The 18,861-nt window shown below is 44.1% G+C and overlaps 1 protein-coding gene across 1 annotated transcript in view; it reads left to right on the forward strand.

The window, feature by feature from the left end:
- Positions 1-18,861, forward strand: part of ADAMTS17 (ADAM metallopeptidase with thrombospondin type 1 motif 17) — a 366,608-nt gene that overhangs the window by 100,635 nt on the left and 247,112 nt on the right. The window contains 3 exon segments of the mRNA XM_087428860.1: positions 748-831; positions 1,579-1,736; positions 9,274-9,317. Coding sequence (XP_087284986.1) covers positions 748-831; positions 1,579-1,736; positions 9,274-9,317 — 286 coding nt within the window.

Consider the following 18,861-nt stretch of genomic DNA (forward strand, 5'->3'; position numbering starts at 1 on the left):
GATCCCCTTCAATCTCCCGCATAAAAGCCCAGAATGGAAGTTTTGAGTTTTCTGCCGGAATCGTTTAACATCCATTCTCTTTTTTTCAGAATCTCTTATTTTATATGAATTTTTTTTAAAACAACTGATTTCCAGCTTCGCTGTATGTGTATGTATATGTTATGTATGCATACATGTGTGTGATTCCAGAGTTTTCTATCTTATACCTATTTCTTTTGGAAAATTCATATTTCTGGGAGTTTTGTGGTCTCAGAAGGCCTTTTAAATAAAATTTAGGTTATATTTCTCACCTATATGTATTTTTTTTGTTTCAATAAGACTTTATCAATGAACACCGAAATTTGAATTTCACGTAATTGTTCTTTCTTTAGATTTTTTTTGTACTGGAGGAGCATAAGATTTTTTTTAGTATTTTTAATTAATATGATTTTTAATGAATAGAATTTATGATTTACTTATAAATAAATTTATATTGTATTCATTTATATTTTATTTTAGATTCATAGAAAAATTGAACAGATAGTACAGAGTTTCTACTATTATTAATATCTTAGTATGGTATGTTTATTATAACTAATGGACCAATATTGATACGTTATTATTAACTAAAGTCCATAGTTTATTCAGATGTCCTTAGTTTTTACCTAATATCTTTTCTCTGTTCCAGGATCTCATCCAGGATACCACTGTATTTTGTAAAATTTTTATATTTACCTTTTTATATATATATTTTTTTCCTCTCAATAGGTGTACAATATGTTTCAGCACCAAAGCCTTGGAATTAAAGTTAACATTCAAGTTACCAAGCTGGTCCTGCTACGACAACGTCCTGTAAGTCTCCAGCGGCACCCTTCAGAGCACATAGAGAATGTAACTGGTCTTAAACTTCTAGTTGCTGTTTAGTGCTAAGGAGGAGTCCAGGTGGTTGTCTTTCTTATCCATCCTTCCTGGCTTTGCAGATGGCAACAGTGTGCCCTGGGCCAGGGGCCGAGATGTTGGGTGAGAGTAGGGCACGTACCATTAACTGGAAGCTTGGTGTGCATAAAATCTGCTCAGAATATCAAGGGAACCCTGAGCAATGGGCCTTATGCATCCCTCCTTCACTCTTGGCATCTCTCACATGTGTGCAAAGGCTTGACGGTGAGATCTTTGGAACCATGGCTACCCTTCTGGAGCTATACCCAAACTTCAGGCCAAATTTGGATTCACTGTAGCATCATTTTCTGGTCTGTTAAGTGCATTCCCACATGACAGTGTTACCTGCTGAGTGGAGCAATGAATGTGAAAATGAGGGACTGATGCTTGGTTGGGTACACTGTTCAGTTTGCCGGAAAGAAGAATGCTTTTCTTTAATAACATAGTCTTCATTTGAAATTATAAATAAAGTCCCTGATGGCCTCTCTCTGAGTCTCTGCACCTGTCTACCAGCATTAAGTTTGTACTGGGGGAAAGCACATCATTGAATGATGTCCCAGTGAGTAGCTGTCTCCACCTGAAAGCCCACATTGTAGTCTGAGCATAAACTCTGGCTTCCCTGGGCATTTGCTTCTTTAACTGCACCCCCCTGATTTCTTTTAGGCCAAGTTGTCTATTGGGCATCATGGTGAGCGGTCCCTGGAGAGCTTCTGTCACTGGCAGAATGAGGAATATGGAGGTGCACGGTACCTCGGCAACAATCAGGTTCCAGGAGGGAAGGACGATACACCCCCCGTGGATGCCGCTGTATTCGTGACCAGGTAAAGTGGGATTCGGCCTGTAGCTGAAAATGTGAGAGGGAAAAGACATTTCCCATTGGAGAGGAAAGAGGGCAATTTGCTAGGAATTCAGGCTTGGAAATCAGACCTTGGGCCACCTGTCTGAACTTCAGTTTCCTCATCAGTAAAATGGGGATAAATGATAGTACCTACCTCTGAAGTGTGAGCATTAAATGAGCATGAGAAGCACTTTCACAGTGCCTGGCCTAAAGGACACAATAAGTGTTAGCCATTAGTGTTGCTATTGTTATTGTTAATAAAAAAAGTACTGAAATCCTAGTTACCCAAGAGTCTTAAAACTTCCAAGAAAATTCATCTACTGTCTCTCCCCACAAATATAATGCTCCCTGGGAAAGAGCTAACCTGTATTTGAGGCTGCTTCCAAACGGGCATCAGCACACTACTGTGGGAGAATAGATACCCCGGGTTTTCTGTGAGAGGAAGTCGACACAGGCACGTCGTGTGTGCCGTGCACAGCCCCGTCCACGGGGCACTCTCAGGATGACTGTAGTGGGCAGAGAAGCCCGTGGAATTCACATGGAGGCTCTGTTTGAGGCAAGGAGCTAAGCTTCTTTATAAGCTGCAGCTGGATTTACTCTTCCAGCTTGAGAGGGAAAGCAGGGGCCCGGCAGTGGACAATAGAAACCAGAGGCAATCTTTCACGCAGGCAGCAGCAATGTTACTTTAGTCCTCTAAGGCTGCAGTAACAAATTGCTACAAACTAGGTGGCTTAAAAGAACAGAAATTTATTCTCTCACAGGTTTGGAGGCCCGAAGTCTGAAGTCAAGGTGTGGGCAGGGCCATGCTCTCTCTGAAAGCTCAAGGGGAAGATCATTCCTTCCTCCTAACTTCTGGTGGCTCTCTGCAATTCTTGGCATCCCTTGTCTTGTAGATGCATCACTCCAGTCTCTCCTCCATCATCACATCTTATTCTCCCTGTCTCCAAATTGGGGCCCAGCTTAATCCAGTGTGACCTCATCTTAACTTGATTACATCTGCAATGACCCTCTTTCTAAATAAGATTGCATTCACAGGTACAGGGATTAGGACGTAGACATACCTTTATGGGGTACCAAGTTCAACCCACAACAGGTTATAGATGTGGCTATTTCACTCTTTCCCTATGTCCCAAACCTCTCTGAGAAAAACTGATTTTCTTTGGTTGCTTTGCTTCAATAACATAAATAAAATGTGTTATGCATTCATATCAAAATCCCCCATTAGAAAATATGCAGAAATGTTTCATGATAATTTAATCCATTAGATTAAAAATACCAAAATTTTATTAGATTTTCTATGAAGATATCAACTTTGAATTTTAAGGATTTTCTTTTTAATTTAAGGAAACTACTTGCCAAGTTACATGCTTTCTTTTTCTCTGAGTTTAGAGGTAAAGTTGTGAAAGGGAACAATTTACCCTGTGTTTAGCTTGAAGACAGCCTGCCCTTCTAAGAAGACTTAAATCTGGTTTAAGACTTTGGTTTTGAGCCCAGAAAGGCTCTTTGCTTGCATCTCTTGGGCCACATAATACAAGCTCCTGGCCCAATGACATCCCAAAGCTAGCTGGGGTAGTTCTGTGACCTTAGCCTCAGGCATCAGGCAATGCAGCTCCCTAACCTTCCCCTCTTGAAAAACCCAGAATATGCACATTGCCACCACCAGACACCAAACACATGCCTAATAACTCTTGTAGATGATTCATCAATTGCCATCCCCAAAGGGTTAAAATGTGCTCTGTAGCACACTGATACCTTATGAGAGCATTTGCTGCTTCTACAGGATGTGATTAAATATATAATGGGGCATTTGAGAACAAGTCTGTTTAATAATTCTGATCGCCTACAATACAGCTGGTACGCTACCGGGCACCAAGGACAAGGGATGAGCATGACCTGGTTCTTGCTTTGGGTCAGGGTTTGCCCATCCTAATGAGCGCTGGGAACCTCCAGGTACCACCTCCCCCAGCAGCTCTGGCCCCCACGCTCACTGGCCAGAGGCCACTGTGGCTCAGGGCACTTTGCAGTGGCTTTTGGAACCTGTGGGGCTTTCTGTAAAGCACTCTGAGGATTGAGGTGTTGGGGTTATGGGTACCGTCCTTTGAGTATGGATTTGATTTGGGGAGCAGGCAGGAGTCCTTGGGAACCATGTCTGTGTGTGACTATAAATTAATGTGACTGATTTTCCAAATGATAATTAAATGAGGTCTAAAGACTTTTACTGGAGAGGAGCTCTAACTAATATCATCTTTGGAATACGCAGCTAAACTTCCAAGGTTACTACTTGGAAAGTGGTTTGTATAAATACTATATAAAATACATAAATTCTGGTGTTTTGTTAAAAATAATAACCTATGGGAATTTTCCCTATACTGTTTATTCGCTTTCCTACTGTTTCCTTCCTTGTCTGGGTGGAGCAAGCACTTGTAAGTGGTCTTGGTATGAGAACGGATAGCCATTTTTTTTCAGAGGCAATAAATGTTACTGACGTTAGTGTTGACAAAACTTCTGGATTAGCCCTTTTACAAATGCCGTTGGCAGACATGAATGTACCCTCAGCCTGAGAATGCTGCCGGTTAGGGTGTCTTTTCTTTTTCCTTTTCCCGCCTTCTAACAGCTTATTTACTACACTGGAAATAGTTTGCTTAAACATGTTCTTTTATGCATCTCACACCCATTAGGATGGCTACTATAAAAACACAAAACAGAAAATAACAAGTGTTGGCGAAGATGTGGAGACATTGGAAAGCTTGTGTGCTGTTGGTGGGAATGTAAAATGGTGCAGCTGCTGTGGAAAACAGTATGATGGTTCCTCAAAAAATTAAAAATAAAACTACCATATGATCCAATAAATCCGTTTCTGGGTATATACCCAAAAGAAGTGAAACTAGGGTTTTGAAAAGATATTTTGTACACCTATGTTCATAGTAGTAGTACTCATAATAGCTAAAATGTGGAAGAAACTCAAGAGTCTATTGATGGATGAATGGATAAACAAAATGTGTATACATACAATGGAATATTGTTCAACTTTAAAAAGGAAGGAAATTCTGACACATGCTACAACATGGGTGAACCTTGAGGACGTTATGCTGAGTGAAATAAGCCAGTTGCAAAAAGACAAATCCTCTGTGATTTCACTCATATGAGGTACCTAGAGCAGTCAAATTCACAGAGACAGAAAGTAGAATGGTGGTTGCTAGGAACAGAGGGGAGGAAGGAATGGGGAGTTGTTTAATGGATATAGAGTTTCAATTTTGTAAGATGAGAACAGTTTTAGAGATTGGGTGTACAGCAATGTGAATATACTTGACACTACTGAACTGTACACTTAAAAATAGTTAAGATGGTAAATTTTATATGTGTATTTTATCACAATAAAAAATTTTTTTAAATGTTCTTTTTCAACTAAGCACATTGTATGTGTGTTGCAGGGGGGTGATTGCACGAGAGTGGTTCTGAGTGCAGGTGCTGGGGAGGGGGATGTCCGGCAGCCTGGAAAAGGCAGATTTCTTCAGCGGCAGGCAGAGCTGATGCAAAGGCCCTCCGGCATCACTGTTACCTGTGGCCAGGCCAGGAGTCTGTGTTTTCTTTCTCCATTTCATGCTGACGCCTCATGGGCTACCTGAGCAGTCAGGATGCCTCTCACCTGCCTCTGTGGAGCTGCTGCACTGAACGGGTCGATGCCCATCCCGTCCTCTGGGTCCTCACAGATGTTAAATTGAAGACCTCCCACAAGGACAGGGGGAGGCAGCGTTGGAGTCAGGGCTGGAAGCCGAGTTGGCCAAGAAGCATTGTTTAATAATCAGAGGCAGAGAGCTGCAATTCCCTAGGTTGGGATAATAAGGGGCTGAGGTTTTTGCATGGAAATTTGGGTGTGAGACAGCTGTTGCTCTCGAGAAGTGGTCTGTTACTACCAGAGTAATCCGAGCTGAGGGTCTAATTGCGGGCTGCACAGACCAGGCAGTGTTTAGGGGCCTCTGTCCCTGGGTCCTGTGACCGGGACTAGCTGATGTGAGGGTTTCTTCTCTTTTCTTTTTTTTCTCTGTATGGGCTGTGGCTGAGCCTGAGAGTGTATTCTCCTGGACACCCACCAACCCTACAGATCGCCAGCCGTGGAGATGTGAGCATGACATCACGTCCAGCAGAAGCTGCTGAGCCAGAAACGGATTTCCAGCAGCTGCAGCCGTGTCTGGGGCTAAAAAGGACCTTTGAGTAGACTGAGTCTGGGGGCCACATGGGGCCCACACAGAGGACTGGGGTCCAGGTGTCTTCAACATCTGCCACAGCTTTACCTTTGGCTCTGCATCTCCCCCAAAAGCCAGGAAAGAGGGATTTTTTTCCCCCCTAAAACCCAGGTCTGCATTCCCAGGAGACACCAGAGCTAACACAGGGCTGGCCCGAAGCTTGACCATGGGGATGCCTCCAGCTGTCCCTCAACCTTCCCTCCCATGTAACTCCATCCAGCTCCCCAGGAACTGCCCTTCCTTTGACCTTCTGACCAAGGGGGCCTCTTGCAGGCCTTGCTCATGGTAAGAGCTCAATAAGTATCTGTGGACCATAATGTTACATATTTCCAGATTTCCAAAAATTGAGGAGAGACAAGGCCACCAATAAACTTGCAGAGCACGTTGAAAGTGGTCTGGAGATATATGTCAGTCGTTTAATAAAGGAACCGGAATTTATTAAGCCCCAGCTGTATGCCAGGCAGTAGGTCATGCACAGGACTAGCTACGTTAACTTGTGGGGCCCACTGGAGAAGGAAAATGCGGGACCCCATGTTCAAAAAATTAAGAATTTCAAGACTGACAGCAGAGCAATAAACCAGGTTGTGGGGTGGGGGGCTTTGAGTGTGGAGGCTGTGCGACTGAAGGGATCACACACACCCATGAAGCCGGCCCTGTTATGTAGATCCGCAGAGTATTCCTTCTCTTGAGGATGGAACAGTGCAACCGGAATGTACTCGGAGACTGGACTGCTGCCTCTGGGCCCTCATTTGTTTTTTGTTTCATTCTTCAAACACACCCTGCAGCCCCTACATATGGGTTTGGCATGAGTTTGTAGTGGGAGCCGGATTACCTGGAGATGAACCTGTCCCTGCAGGCTCGTGGCTTACTTTTCCGTTTCTGAGAAAGTACCTTGAACAGGAAGGTGAAGATTTAAATTTTGGCTGACCCTTTTAAGCCAGGCCTCTAATGGAGCTTGGCCCTCCGTGAGCTGACCGTACCTCCTCCCTTTTCCTCAGAAGAAGCAACATGTGGCACCACTGAGGCCATTTGAGACTGCCAGTTTACCCTCAAGCCATGGGAGGGGAGAACACATAGCGCCCCTTTAAGCCAATAGGGCTGGGTTGGCTTTCTCCAAGATGGCGGCCGCCTCTGCAGCTCCCGCGCCTGCTTCTGTCTGCTGATTGGCGCCATTTTCTCTTCTGTGGGACTGATGGCGGTGCGCCGCTGCTGCTTTTGCCCGGAGGAGGTAATGGGACGAAGTTTTCAACACGTTTAGTTGCTCGCTCTGGGAAACTCCGGAGCAAGGTCTTGGGCCAGCCATGTCTTTGTGTCCGAGTGTGTGTGTGTGTATTGCCTGAAACATTCCACGGGAAGGGTGTCAGATCAAGAACGTTGGGTTGGGGTTAGACAGATACAGGACCAGTAAGCACATTTCTTTGGTTTTCTTTCTGCCAGTGCTTCTTCCTTGCTACCTTCTACTGCCTGTTAATTAGTCTTCTAAAAGGTCTTCTTTGATGAAAACTCAATTCATGAGGCTTCCATTTTCAGTTTCTTATGGTTATTCCCTCTCCATTTCCATGGCGTTTCCTTTCGTTTTTAAGTCGGGTTGTGAAAAGTGTGGGGGCCTTGAAGGCTTTCTTTTTTCCTTTGTTAAGATAGTTTTAAAATTGATTTAAAATTTAAAGTTTTAAAATTGATTTTAAAATTTAAAACTAAAAATATACATGTTTATTATGAAAAAATTAGAAACTTGAAGTACACAAAACCTGTGTGAGTTGCTGACAGGATTGACCCAGCTTCTCCTTCTGTCTCTCTGGCCAGCTCCCAGGTCACACCTTCAACACTGTCACAGCCACCCCCGCTGTCTGCCCCACCCTCTCTTCTGGGCTGGCAGGATGTCCAAGGCGTCTGGTAGGAGTTCTTTGGCCTGAGGCAGTGGGCCTGGTCTGGGGAATTCTGTACATCAGAACCCCAAGTGGAATCTTAAACCTACAGATTTGGAATCTGTGGGTCTGAGTGAGTTGACAACCCTCAAGTGAGCCTGAAGCAAAGCTAGGGTTGGGAACACTCAGGCTTTCCTCCACTCATGTGGGGGATGCTGAGGGGCATCGGAAGCAAATACAAATTTTGGAAGCAAATACAACAGAACATCTAGATTGGAATGGGAGTGAAGTGGAGGGAGAAGGGAAGATGTCTATAACAAATTAGGTTAGGAGAGTAACACATTGCCTTCTCCATCATTGTCCCCAGTGTGAATGGCAGGTCAGACCCTTCGCCTATGAATGGATTTTGACAGAGGGAATGGGAGGGAGATGGGGCCCAACCAGCACCTGCCACTCGGTTTCACAACTTTGCTTAGTGCCAACCTTGTCTGTCTGGCCTCATCTTCTTTCCCAGAATATTTTTTTAAAAATTAGAAGAGGTGGTTTCAGAACATACCCTTTGAACCTGAAGCTGCAATTGAGTGTGTTCAGAGAGATGCAGGTGAGTGCGTGCTTTCTATTGGCCCCTCGAGGATCCCATGAGAAGATGAGCATGGGGCCCTCTCAGGAGCTGCCACATCTGGGCCAGGCCACTGCTCTCCTTACCTAGTCCAAGGCAGGGCACTGCCCCAGTCAGCTCTCTGGTCATCTCCTGACTAGAGGAACTTATGGAAGGAGTCCTGGGAATGCTCTGGCTTTGGGAAAGAAGGGTCCAGACCCCTTGTTTCACACATAAGAGGCCAGAGACAGCCCCTTGTACCTGCAGAACTGGGACTGGACCAGATTTTAAGCATCTCTGCTGTCTCATTTATCCATTGCCATGCATCTAGGGGATCCTGGGGAGCTTTAAAGAGTATAACTTGTAGAGATAACTTTTTTTTTGTCCTCTCATATGAGTGATACATGGTCGTTCTGACATCTAAAACCAGTTGCTGCCCAAGTTGCTTGGGGAAGTCACTATAGTTTGATGATTTTGACTAATAATTGTCTTTGATAAATGACTTGGCCAACACTTTGCAAAACTTTTTCAGCTGTGGGAAGGAGTCCTTCCAGCAACTGAGTGTTATGTATGGAATAGTTTAGCTATGAAACGAGGGTCTTAGGTGGAGCAACTGGGTCTACTCATTGGAAATGTCCTGGACGGGTTACTCTTGGCACCACTGCTAATTGTTATTTTTCACTAATAACCTGTGACAACTAAAGCAGTAACATTGCTGTGGGCAGGACAGTTAATCAAGGTTAATCGACAGTGCTTCTTTCTCCCATTCTTGGGGGTGCTGCATACCCCTGACTGTGTCTTTTTTTTTTTTAGGACAGATTTCTGCGTACACAAAGATGAACCCTGCGATACTGTTGGTAAGTTTAGAGTTAGAATAATAATCTAAAGGGCTGATATACCTTGTGATAATCTGGAGACTTCTTGATAACACTTCCAATCTGGAGGAGCTGTCCTTAAACAAGCTCTACGTTTTCTGTTGCCTCTTTTTTTGTAAATTGGGTCTTTGAGTTTATTTTCCTGAAAAGTTTTGAAGTTGCTTATGTAAGAAGACATCTAGACAAAGGGTTAATAAGGAAGATATGAAAAGTTAAACCAAGGGGAGGAGCCACCAGGCTGCCCCAAGGTTACTGTGGTTGGGGGCACATTTGGCTCTGAGCCTCTTCATCACCAGTGCGGGACAGGGACCACACTGAGTTATGCGATTGTCATGAGACAGAAGCTCACGGGTTTATTTTTGTACATGCGAATGATCTTTACCAAGTGTCCTGAGAGGTGAAGTGTGATTGTATCCGCCAGCCTTGGCACCAGGCTCATTGCTTTCTGGTCAGACAGTAGTGATGCCGACATGCAGTGCTGGAAAACACATTTTCCTTCTTCCCCTTCTCTCCCTCCTGTACTTTCTCCTTCTCCCCACCTTGCCCTTCACTTGCCATTTTCCTTTCTCTCCTATCCTCAGTTATATCTGGCTTGCTCTTGATTCCTCATACGTTTCAAATTGGAACCACTCTTTGAGCATAGGAATAGAGTCCTTGATTAAGAGAGGAAACACCAAGAGGATTTCCAGTTTTGTCTGCCATAGCGCAAACTTTTATTCACCAGAAGGTTGAGATATTGCATTGCCGAGAGCAAAATTCTAAATCTAATGTGCTTAGAATTATAGGTAAATTGAAGGGAAACAACATAGGATTGAAAAATATATGTATTGTGGAATTCAAATGTTAAAATCTTGTGCTTCCCCTGGAGTCCTAGCAGTGGATAATCCTGAGTCTTCACTCAGGCTCTGTCACATACTAGCTACGTGACCTTGGGTAAATCTCCATAATCCATAAAATGATCTTTTTGGACTAGGAGAATTATAAGGTACTTCAAAATCTAGGATAATGATAACTAGTGTTTATGTCACATTTTAAAGTTTACAAAATGATTTTTTATTTATCACATTTCATCAGACCTGTAAACAAATCTGAGGGCTAGAGTCAAAAACCAACCAACCAATCTGTGCTTCATTTTTTGGGGGCTGTCTCCATAATGGAATTACTGGACAAATGCAATGTGAAGTTGGCTTCCATGGAGGGATAGTTGAAACACATCTCAGCCTGGTTGGGGTTGGAGAATACTAGTACCTGTTGGTCTCTGTCCATTGACAGAGCTGCAAAGGCATGTGCTTATCCCAAGGAGTGACTGCTCTTTTCCAGTGTTCACAAGTCAGCTTTGATGGCCACCGTACTTTTGTTTGGAAGGGGCCTCTGCCCCATGCTCCTCCTGCTCCCTATGCTTGGCCTTGGGGAGGCATTGATCCCTTATATTGCCCTTGCCTGCATGTCTTTCCTGGAAGACTGCACTACTCAGAGCAGAGCTCTGGCTTTAACCTATGTGTCCTATCCTTCAGCACCTGCCCCACCCAGGGGCTTGAGAGGCTCAGTCACCACTCTTGATTGATTGAATGAATGAATGAATGCAGATGAAGGAACTCGAGCATTTCTGAACAACATGTATCTCATCACATGGTTTTCTTTCATATGCTTTATAGCTGGCTTTTGTTTTCTTTTGAATAAATAACTTTCATATCTGCCGTTAATTGTGATTACGTACTGTATTTCAGGCCCCCTGTTCAAGAAGAGGCAGCTAGTTCTATCTTCTTTCCCTCTTCTAAACCACATCTTACTTGTGTTAGTCTGCTAGGGCTACCGTAACAAAATACCGCAGACTGATGGCTTAGACAATAGACGTGTATTTCATCACAGTTCTTGAGGCTGGCATTCCAAGATCAAGATGTCAGCAGGGTGATTTCTCCTGAGGCCCCTCTCCTTTGGCTTGCAGATGTCCATCTTCTCCCTGTGTCTTCACATGGTCTTCCCTCTGTGTTAATGTCTTCTACTTATAAGTACATCAGTTATATTGGATTAGGACCCCACTCTTATGACCTCATTTAACCTTAGTTGACTTTTTGAAGGCCCTGTCTCCAAATACATTCACATTGGGGGCTAGGACTTCAACTTATGAATTTTGGGGGGGCACAATTCAGCACATAACATTACTCATTTGACACTTAGCCACACATTCTTGGGGACATCTTATGTCCTTATGTGACCTTCCAGGTGTATATGTCTCATTTTCTAAACATCAGCGTCTTTAAATGTCATGGACCAAGTGTATTGATTCTTTATGTCATAGCGGTTAGCTCAAGGCTGAACTAGCTCCGGCTCCTCCTTCCCTATTGCATGTTCTTTCCAATACCTCTGTGATTTTCAGCTTTTACAAAGGAACTGAATCCCCTCTTTAAAAAAAAACAAACAAAAAACAAAATCTACATGGTGTTTTATTAGTACACATTTCTTTTAATGTGTCATAATTTACTTTTACGTATTATCAAGTTAGTCAATAAGAACAATAGGTGATTCGATGAACATAGAATTTTGAAAGATGGGGTTATAGCAGTCTTATAGCAGTCTCAACATCCAATTTACTTTTTTATTTTTTTATTTTTTATTTTGAATTAATTGTAGAATCACTGAAAGTTGCCAAAATAATACAGAGAAGTCTCTTCTACCCAGCTTCCTCCAATGGTACCATCTTATGTAACTATAGAGTATTTCCAAAACTAGGAAATTGATTGGCAGAGTGCAATTGACTAGACTATAGATCTTAACTCAGGTTTCACTGGTTTTTGCATGAACTCATTTTGGGGTGTTTTCACCTATAATTCGGTGACATTTTTATCACGTGTGTAGATTTGTCCAACCACCATGACAGTCAGGAACAGAACTGGTCCCTCACCTTCAGGCAGCTCCTTCAGGCTGCCCTGTAGAGTCTCCCCCTCCCTTTCCCTAACCCCTGGCGACCACTTATTTTTATTCCATCTCTACGATTTTGTTATTCTAGCATTCAATTTGTTTTTGTATTTTGTTTTGATTCCACAGAATGGAAAAATAATCTGAATCACACAGATATGTGGTTGCCAGTGCTTAGAGATTTTGAACAGCTGCCTTCAAATCTCAGGATCCAGCTCTAGCAGGAGGGACTGTACCCTGAGGTCTGCAGAAAATGACATAATCTGGTACCTTGAGATAACCAGGAAAGCTTGGGGGTGGCCAGTGTTTCATAATTTGGTATATAATAGTGTTTTTTATTTGTTTTCTTGTTTTAATTAGGGTATAACTTAGAGTAAAAAGTATGGGTTTTTTATTTATACCTATACTTTTTTTAAATTTTATCTTTTCTACATTGAAATAGTTTTAAAGTAGTGTTTTGAATTCTGTTTTAATTTATTTTTTTAATTGTAGTAAAATATATATAACATAGAAGTTACCATCTTAACTGTTTTGAAGTAGCCAGTTCAGTGACGTTAAACCCACATTGTGCAATCATAGGCCTAGGCTCTCACAACCACTACTCAGATTAAGATATGGAATGTTTTGAGCCCTACCAAAGGTTCCCTTATGCTGCCTCCCAGTCAGTAGGCCCCCAAAGGTAACCTACTATTGTAAATGTTTTAATTACTATTTTAAAAATAGTTTAAAATAGATTGCAGACTTAAATTTGAACAACTCGTTTGAAGAACCTGTGAGGTACTGAATGGAGCTCGGGGTTGCGTGAAAAATACTTTCCCTCTGTGCTGCCCGGTCTGCTTTAGCCCATTTCATCAGACGCGATTCCTGATTGTGAGGAACAAGCAAAAAGGGCATTTTTCAGAAGGTGGGCTGCCGGAGAGGTTGGAGGACCTGGTTGGAACAAAGACAGTCCCCCAGGCAGCCCCAGAGGGCGAGGCCACATACACCATGCAGAGGTCAGTGGCAAGACCTGTGGGGAGTGGCCTCCATCTGCCTGTCACCAGCTCCCAGTTCTGAGTCCTGCCTTTGGTCACGTGGCCTGCCCCTCCCTACCCCCACTGCAAGGGAGTAAGGGAGGCTCTGACCTTTTGGGCTTCCATAGGGGAGGCAACAGTACCTCCCACAAGAATGTATGTGGGGGGGTCTCCAGAGGGGCTTGGCGTGCTTTAGCCAGGGAGGATGGATGCTGGACACTCCAGAATGACCAATATCTACTACACCCCTAACCTTCTAGTGAAGATTGAGGCACAAGAAGCCAACATGTCCTCAGGCTTAACATGTCTGCACATTACAAGGGTCTTACTGGCATAGGCAAGGGGGCCTTCCCTGGCCCTGATTCGAAGGCGGTCCTGACTCCTGAAGGGGAGAGGCCTCACCAAGCTCCTCTACACTGGGTGGGGCTTGATGGCACAGACAATGAACTCGCTTTTAAAAACATCACACTTGAGGGACCCTCCCTCCTGTCTCTGTTGGTGGCCTCTTGGGCCACTGTGGAAGGAGAATGGATGACACTGCAAGGGTTCTGCTGATCTCCACCTTGGAGGAGGACACACACAAGGAGAAAAGGCAACTCTTAAGGCAGAAGGATCTGGCAAAACAGCCTTTGTCCCTGACAGGAGCAGCTGCCCCCTCACTGAGTGGTCCCCACTTTCCACATTTCACACCTTGCCTTTGTGAGGTGTGGGCTTTTCCTCTGCTGAATTGCTTCATCCTGTGTGATTTGCTTTCCTGCCACCATCCTGATGAAGAAGCTGTCATAGGTGAGAAGAAGGTGAATGAGATGAGACCTCTGGAAGCCTTTGCATCCCTCTTGCCCACACACACACCTCTGGGCCTCTCTCCAGGTGGTGGCCTGAGCAGCCACTTATCCCCACAGCCTGGCTGACCAGACACGTCTTATATATATCAGATATGTCAGTAATGTGGGGCGTTTGTCCTGCTCCTACCCGTGGCTGTAAGCTGAACTGTGATGGGTTTTTTTTTTTTTTTTGGCAGCCTAATTCAAACTTTATGAATTTAGTTTTAATTATTGGGATTTATTTTTTTTTCCTTGCTTGGTATTATAATGTTTTTTAATTAATGGAAAAGCCTCCCTTTTCCTCCCCCAGTAGAGAGATGTGATAATCCTGCACAAGGGAAAATGGAAATGTTCTGCAGCCTTGTGAAATGTTTCACACGTAAGGCCAGGGAGATGCTGCCTAGGGGCTCCGAGCTGGTCCATGTGCTGGGGCCTTGCTGCTCTGGCCTGGGGGTCCCACGGCTTTCCCCAAACTTGAGTAGAAAGACCCCTTTTCTTTGTGGCCCTGGCGCTGAGCTCCCCAATAGGTCTGGGTGGCCCAGGGGGAGCTTCATAGATGTGGCCCCCAACCTCCATGCAGCAGGTCCGTCTATGAGGGAGGAAGTGAGGGAGTATTTATCCGTGGAGCAAGTGAGGGAAGGGAGCATCACCAACCAGGATGAAGGTGTTTGGGAATGAAGCATCTTTGTCGGAAGTCTGTTTCAAGCCCACCGTGAGGCCACGGAAGGAAGATGTGCTAGAGAACCAGGGAGAAGTGAGGAGAATGGAGCTATAGTGCTGTAACACTGCACCTGTTGGGTTTTTATTAATTGAACATGTCAAGGAGGAAGAGAAGTTGTGAACTATGTGATGTCATAATTTAGAGCTCAGGCGAGCAAGTCGTGCCACTTTTTATGTATAAAGACAAACATACCAAAATTTATACTTGATCACCTCCCATTGGTCATCCTGGAGGACCATTTGCTTATTCCAGTCCTGGTGTCATTGCTGAAAAAGTATAGAGACCCCCTGTGGAATTTCCTTCAGAGGGAGCATTCATTCTTTTGTATTTTCATGGAGTTAGTAAGTCTTCATTCTGTGAGACTGGTTTTGAATTGTAGAGGTGTCAAAGGTTCTGTGTGCTAAATGAGGCTGGAAAGTACTGTTTGAGGTAAGAATACAAAAGTTTTACTACTAAGACTAAGCTTTGGGTTTCTTAGTTGCTGAGGGCTTTCCTGTTTATTCGTTTTGCTTTATTTTGTTATTCTCTGTGGCCTTACAGAAGTCAAGTTTCAATTTTCCTTCAAAATTGTTGGTTAGATGTAGCCTCAGATGATTGCCTCCGAGGGGAAATTACCCCGTTGAGTGAACAAGTTATGGTGTGTCAGTCTCCTTACCTTATAACCCCATCTCATGTTGGGCACAGTGCCTGCTGCTTCCATTTCAGGCTTATCCACACTGTCTTTTGTGTCTCCTCTGAGAAGCTTACAAAGGAAAAGGCTTAACATTCGATGACATGTTAGATGTCGCAAATCAGACAACCCGAGGTCTTCAGTAAATTCATCTGTTTGTGAGAAGTTCTACTGGTCTTTATAATTAAAGACCATGTTCTGTGATTTTTGAGAGGTTTTATGAAAGGTTTCAATTTGGGGACTCAAACAGGCATGCATCTAGCAATCAGGGATTCAGGCTGTTGGGCAAGTGCTGCCTTCCTCATCATGTGATAAAAAAATAGGCCATCCCTTAAGAGAGTTGGGAAAGTTGCATTCTGTCGATGTTAGGGCTTTGCTTCCCACAAATTAAGTTTGGATTTCTCGGCTAATCAAGTTGCTGAGAAAGTTAAAAAGTAACTTCAGTAAACCATCTTCTTTTCTCACCTGTTCAGCTTTAAATGTAGGTAGAAAGTATTTTCTCAAAAATGCCAAGTAAATTGTCTGGATGTTGGAGCTCCTTTGTAGGAGCTGCCATGCGTAAGGAGAACAGAAGAGGACAAGAGCGGGGACAAAAGCGACCCTGGGGAGTTTCCTGCTGTTTACCTCTGTTTGGTGTTCTGTGCCGTGACTTGAAGATAGTGACCGGGTGAATAAAAATATGAATGAATGTGTGTTTGTGTATGTACACACACTCTTTGATATACACACTTGCCTAGGTGCATGGTTGCACGTGGAAACATGTAGTGTGTATATGTCCTGTACCTTAAAGTCTGGAGGGGCTTCCTTTGTACCCACAAAGTTCTGTAAGTTCCCTAGATGGAAGTCCTCCTGGGAAGGCCCATCTGCCCTGGTGACAACACAGCAAGAACCCAGGGCAGGAGGTTTGTGTTTGGGACTTGGCGAGAAGTCCACACTGAAACCAGTTGCCTCGGGGGACCAAGTTCAGCTTTTCTTCTTCCTCCTGCCAGCGTCATGTTTAAGGTTACATAATGGCTGAAATACATTTTAAAATTGTGAAAATACGTGAGTATGTTTTTGCATGGGGTGGCCTTTTATCAGGCCCTTGGAGATTGGAATCACATTTATTTTGGAACTAGACAGACACCAACAAAACACATGGCCATGTTTGATTGCCTTTGGGGCTGGAAAGCAAAAGTGCTGAATGAGAAAGAACCTGGACCCTATAGGGTTTCCAGCTGCGGCCCTACAAACGCAGGCTTTCGAGCTGCCTTCTATGTTTAGCTCAGAAAGTGGGTGCCCTGTGAGCGAGCGTCCTCCACAAAGCCACTGGTTAGCACCTTCCCAGGTTCTGTGCTCAGGTGGCCTACGAGGGGGCTCCGAAACAGAGGCCCTTCCAGCTAGGTGGCCATGAACCTACATGAGATACTGGTGACATTGGTGTCACGCCACAGTCTGCCACCGTCTCATTCAGTGTGGGCCTCAGCATGACTTGAGCAGAGGCAGTCTCCGTTGTTCTAGCAGCGTTTCCATTCCTCATGGCCAAAGGAGCGCCTTATGATGTGCTTGGAATGAAGTGAGACACTTCGTCTTGTTATAGCGTGGCTTTGACTCTAGTCATGCAATTCTGAGTCAGTCCCAACCCTTTATTAGGTTTGGTAGAAACAAGAAAGCCCTCCCAGCATGGGGGAAGCTGGGCAAGTAGAATCATAAATGGGAAACGAGGCCTTTATGAGATGCCTTTTTTGTAATTGTGAGTCCTTAAGCACTCTTGGAGCCTGTGTGCAGCCTGCTGGTTGAGAGCCTGAGGAGCAAGCAGGAGAAGTGAGAGGACCAGGTTCCCTCTGCGGTGGGTTCAATGAGCAAAGGCTTCTGCCCTGGCTGGCATGCACCAAGAGCTGGAGAAGTGCTCCCACGACTGTTGCCTTAACAGTGGCCCTCATGGTCCCTTTCACCACCTGCAGGGCCCAGTCATGTCCACAGTGAACTCTGACCCCATCCTCAGAGGCCGAGGCTTGACTTAGTACAGTGGTCTGAGCATTGGCCCTGCTCTTAGACCTGGGTTCAAATCATGCTTCCACCACTGTCCTTTTGTGAGTCACTTGATATCTCTGACTCTCTTCTCATTTGTAAAATGGGGATAATAATAGCCAAGGTTATCGTGAAGGTTAAATGAGATGACTGATCATACCCAGTAGGATGACTATTAGCAAAAAAAATAAAAATAAGAAAGAAAAAGAAAAAAACCCAGAAAATAAGTGTTGGCAAGAACATGAAGAAATGGGAACCCTTGTGTACTGCTGGTGAGAGTGTAAAATGGTATATCTGCTATAGAAAACAGTATGGTGGTTCCTCAAAAATAAGAATATGATCTAGGAATTCCACTTCTAGATATATACCCAAAACAAATGGGACTTAAACAGGTATTTTTACATCTATGTTCTTAACAGCATTATTCACACTAGCCAAAAGGTAGATGCAACCCACGTGTCCTTTTGATGGATGAATGGATAAATGAAATATGGTATATACATTCAACGGAGTATTATTGAGCCTTAAAAAGGAAGGGAATTGTGGGAAAGCAGAATTGGCCACCCCAAAATGTGTCTCTTTGGCATGAGGATTATTTTGGGCTGCTTACTTTTAAGAAACCACAGAAGGGAAAAGCTCTGAAAAGTAGAAGTTACCCTTTGTAAGAGACATTTACATTTATAAGGGAAATCTCCATTTGTAAAGGTATCTCTCTTTCTATACCAGGAAGAAAGGGGAATAGCCTTATCTCTAGAAACTCTTATCAGTGTGGAAGGTGAGGACTTAAATCTGCATACTCTTGTTCACTGTGCTTTCTGGTCATCTCTCATAGCTGACTCCCCTACCCCCAACAACCTCCTGTGTCTTTAGCTGATGGTAGTTTTTTGTTTTTTTTTTTTTTGGTGAGGAGATGAGCCCTGTGCCTAACATCTGCCAATCCTCCTATTTTTTTTTTTTGCTGAGAAAGACTGGCCTTGGGCTAACATCTGTGCCCATCTTCTTCCACTTTATATGGGACGCCTCCACAGCATGGCTTGCCAAGCAGTGTGTCGGTGTGCGCCCAGGATCCGAACCGGCGAATCCCGGGCTGCCGCAGTGGAGCACGCACACTTAACCGCTTGTGCCACCAGGCTGGCCCCTGAAGGTAGTATTTAGGGTGAGAACCTCCACCATCTTGTTGAGATAATCAGTTACCCAGTGGTTCTATCCCATTTATCCATGTTATAAAGCTTTGTTTGATTTTCTCCTGCTATTTGGTCTCATGTCAATTTAATTTGTAGCCCAGCCAGAAGGGACCCAGACTGGGTAGAGGATAGTCTTCCTCCCCTTTAGAATTTTGAGGTGTGTTATAACATGGGTGAACCTTAAAGAC

Source organism: Ceratotherium simum, chromosome 3 (assembly GCF_057802395.1).
Source record: "Ceratotherium simum simum isolate JZ-2026a chromosome 3, ASM5780239v1, whole genome shotgun sequence".
NCBI classification, from domain to species: Eukaryota; Metazoa; Chordata; class Mammalia; order Perissodactyla; family Rhinocerotidae; genus Ceratotherium; species Ceratotherium simum.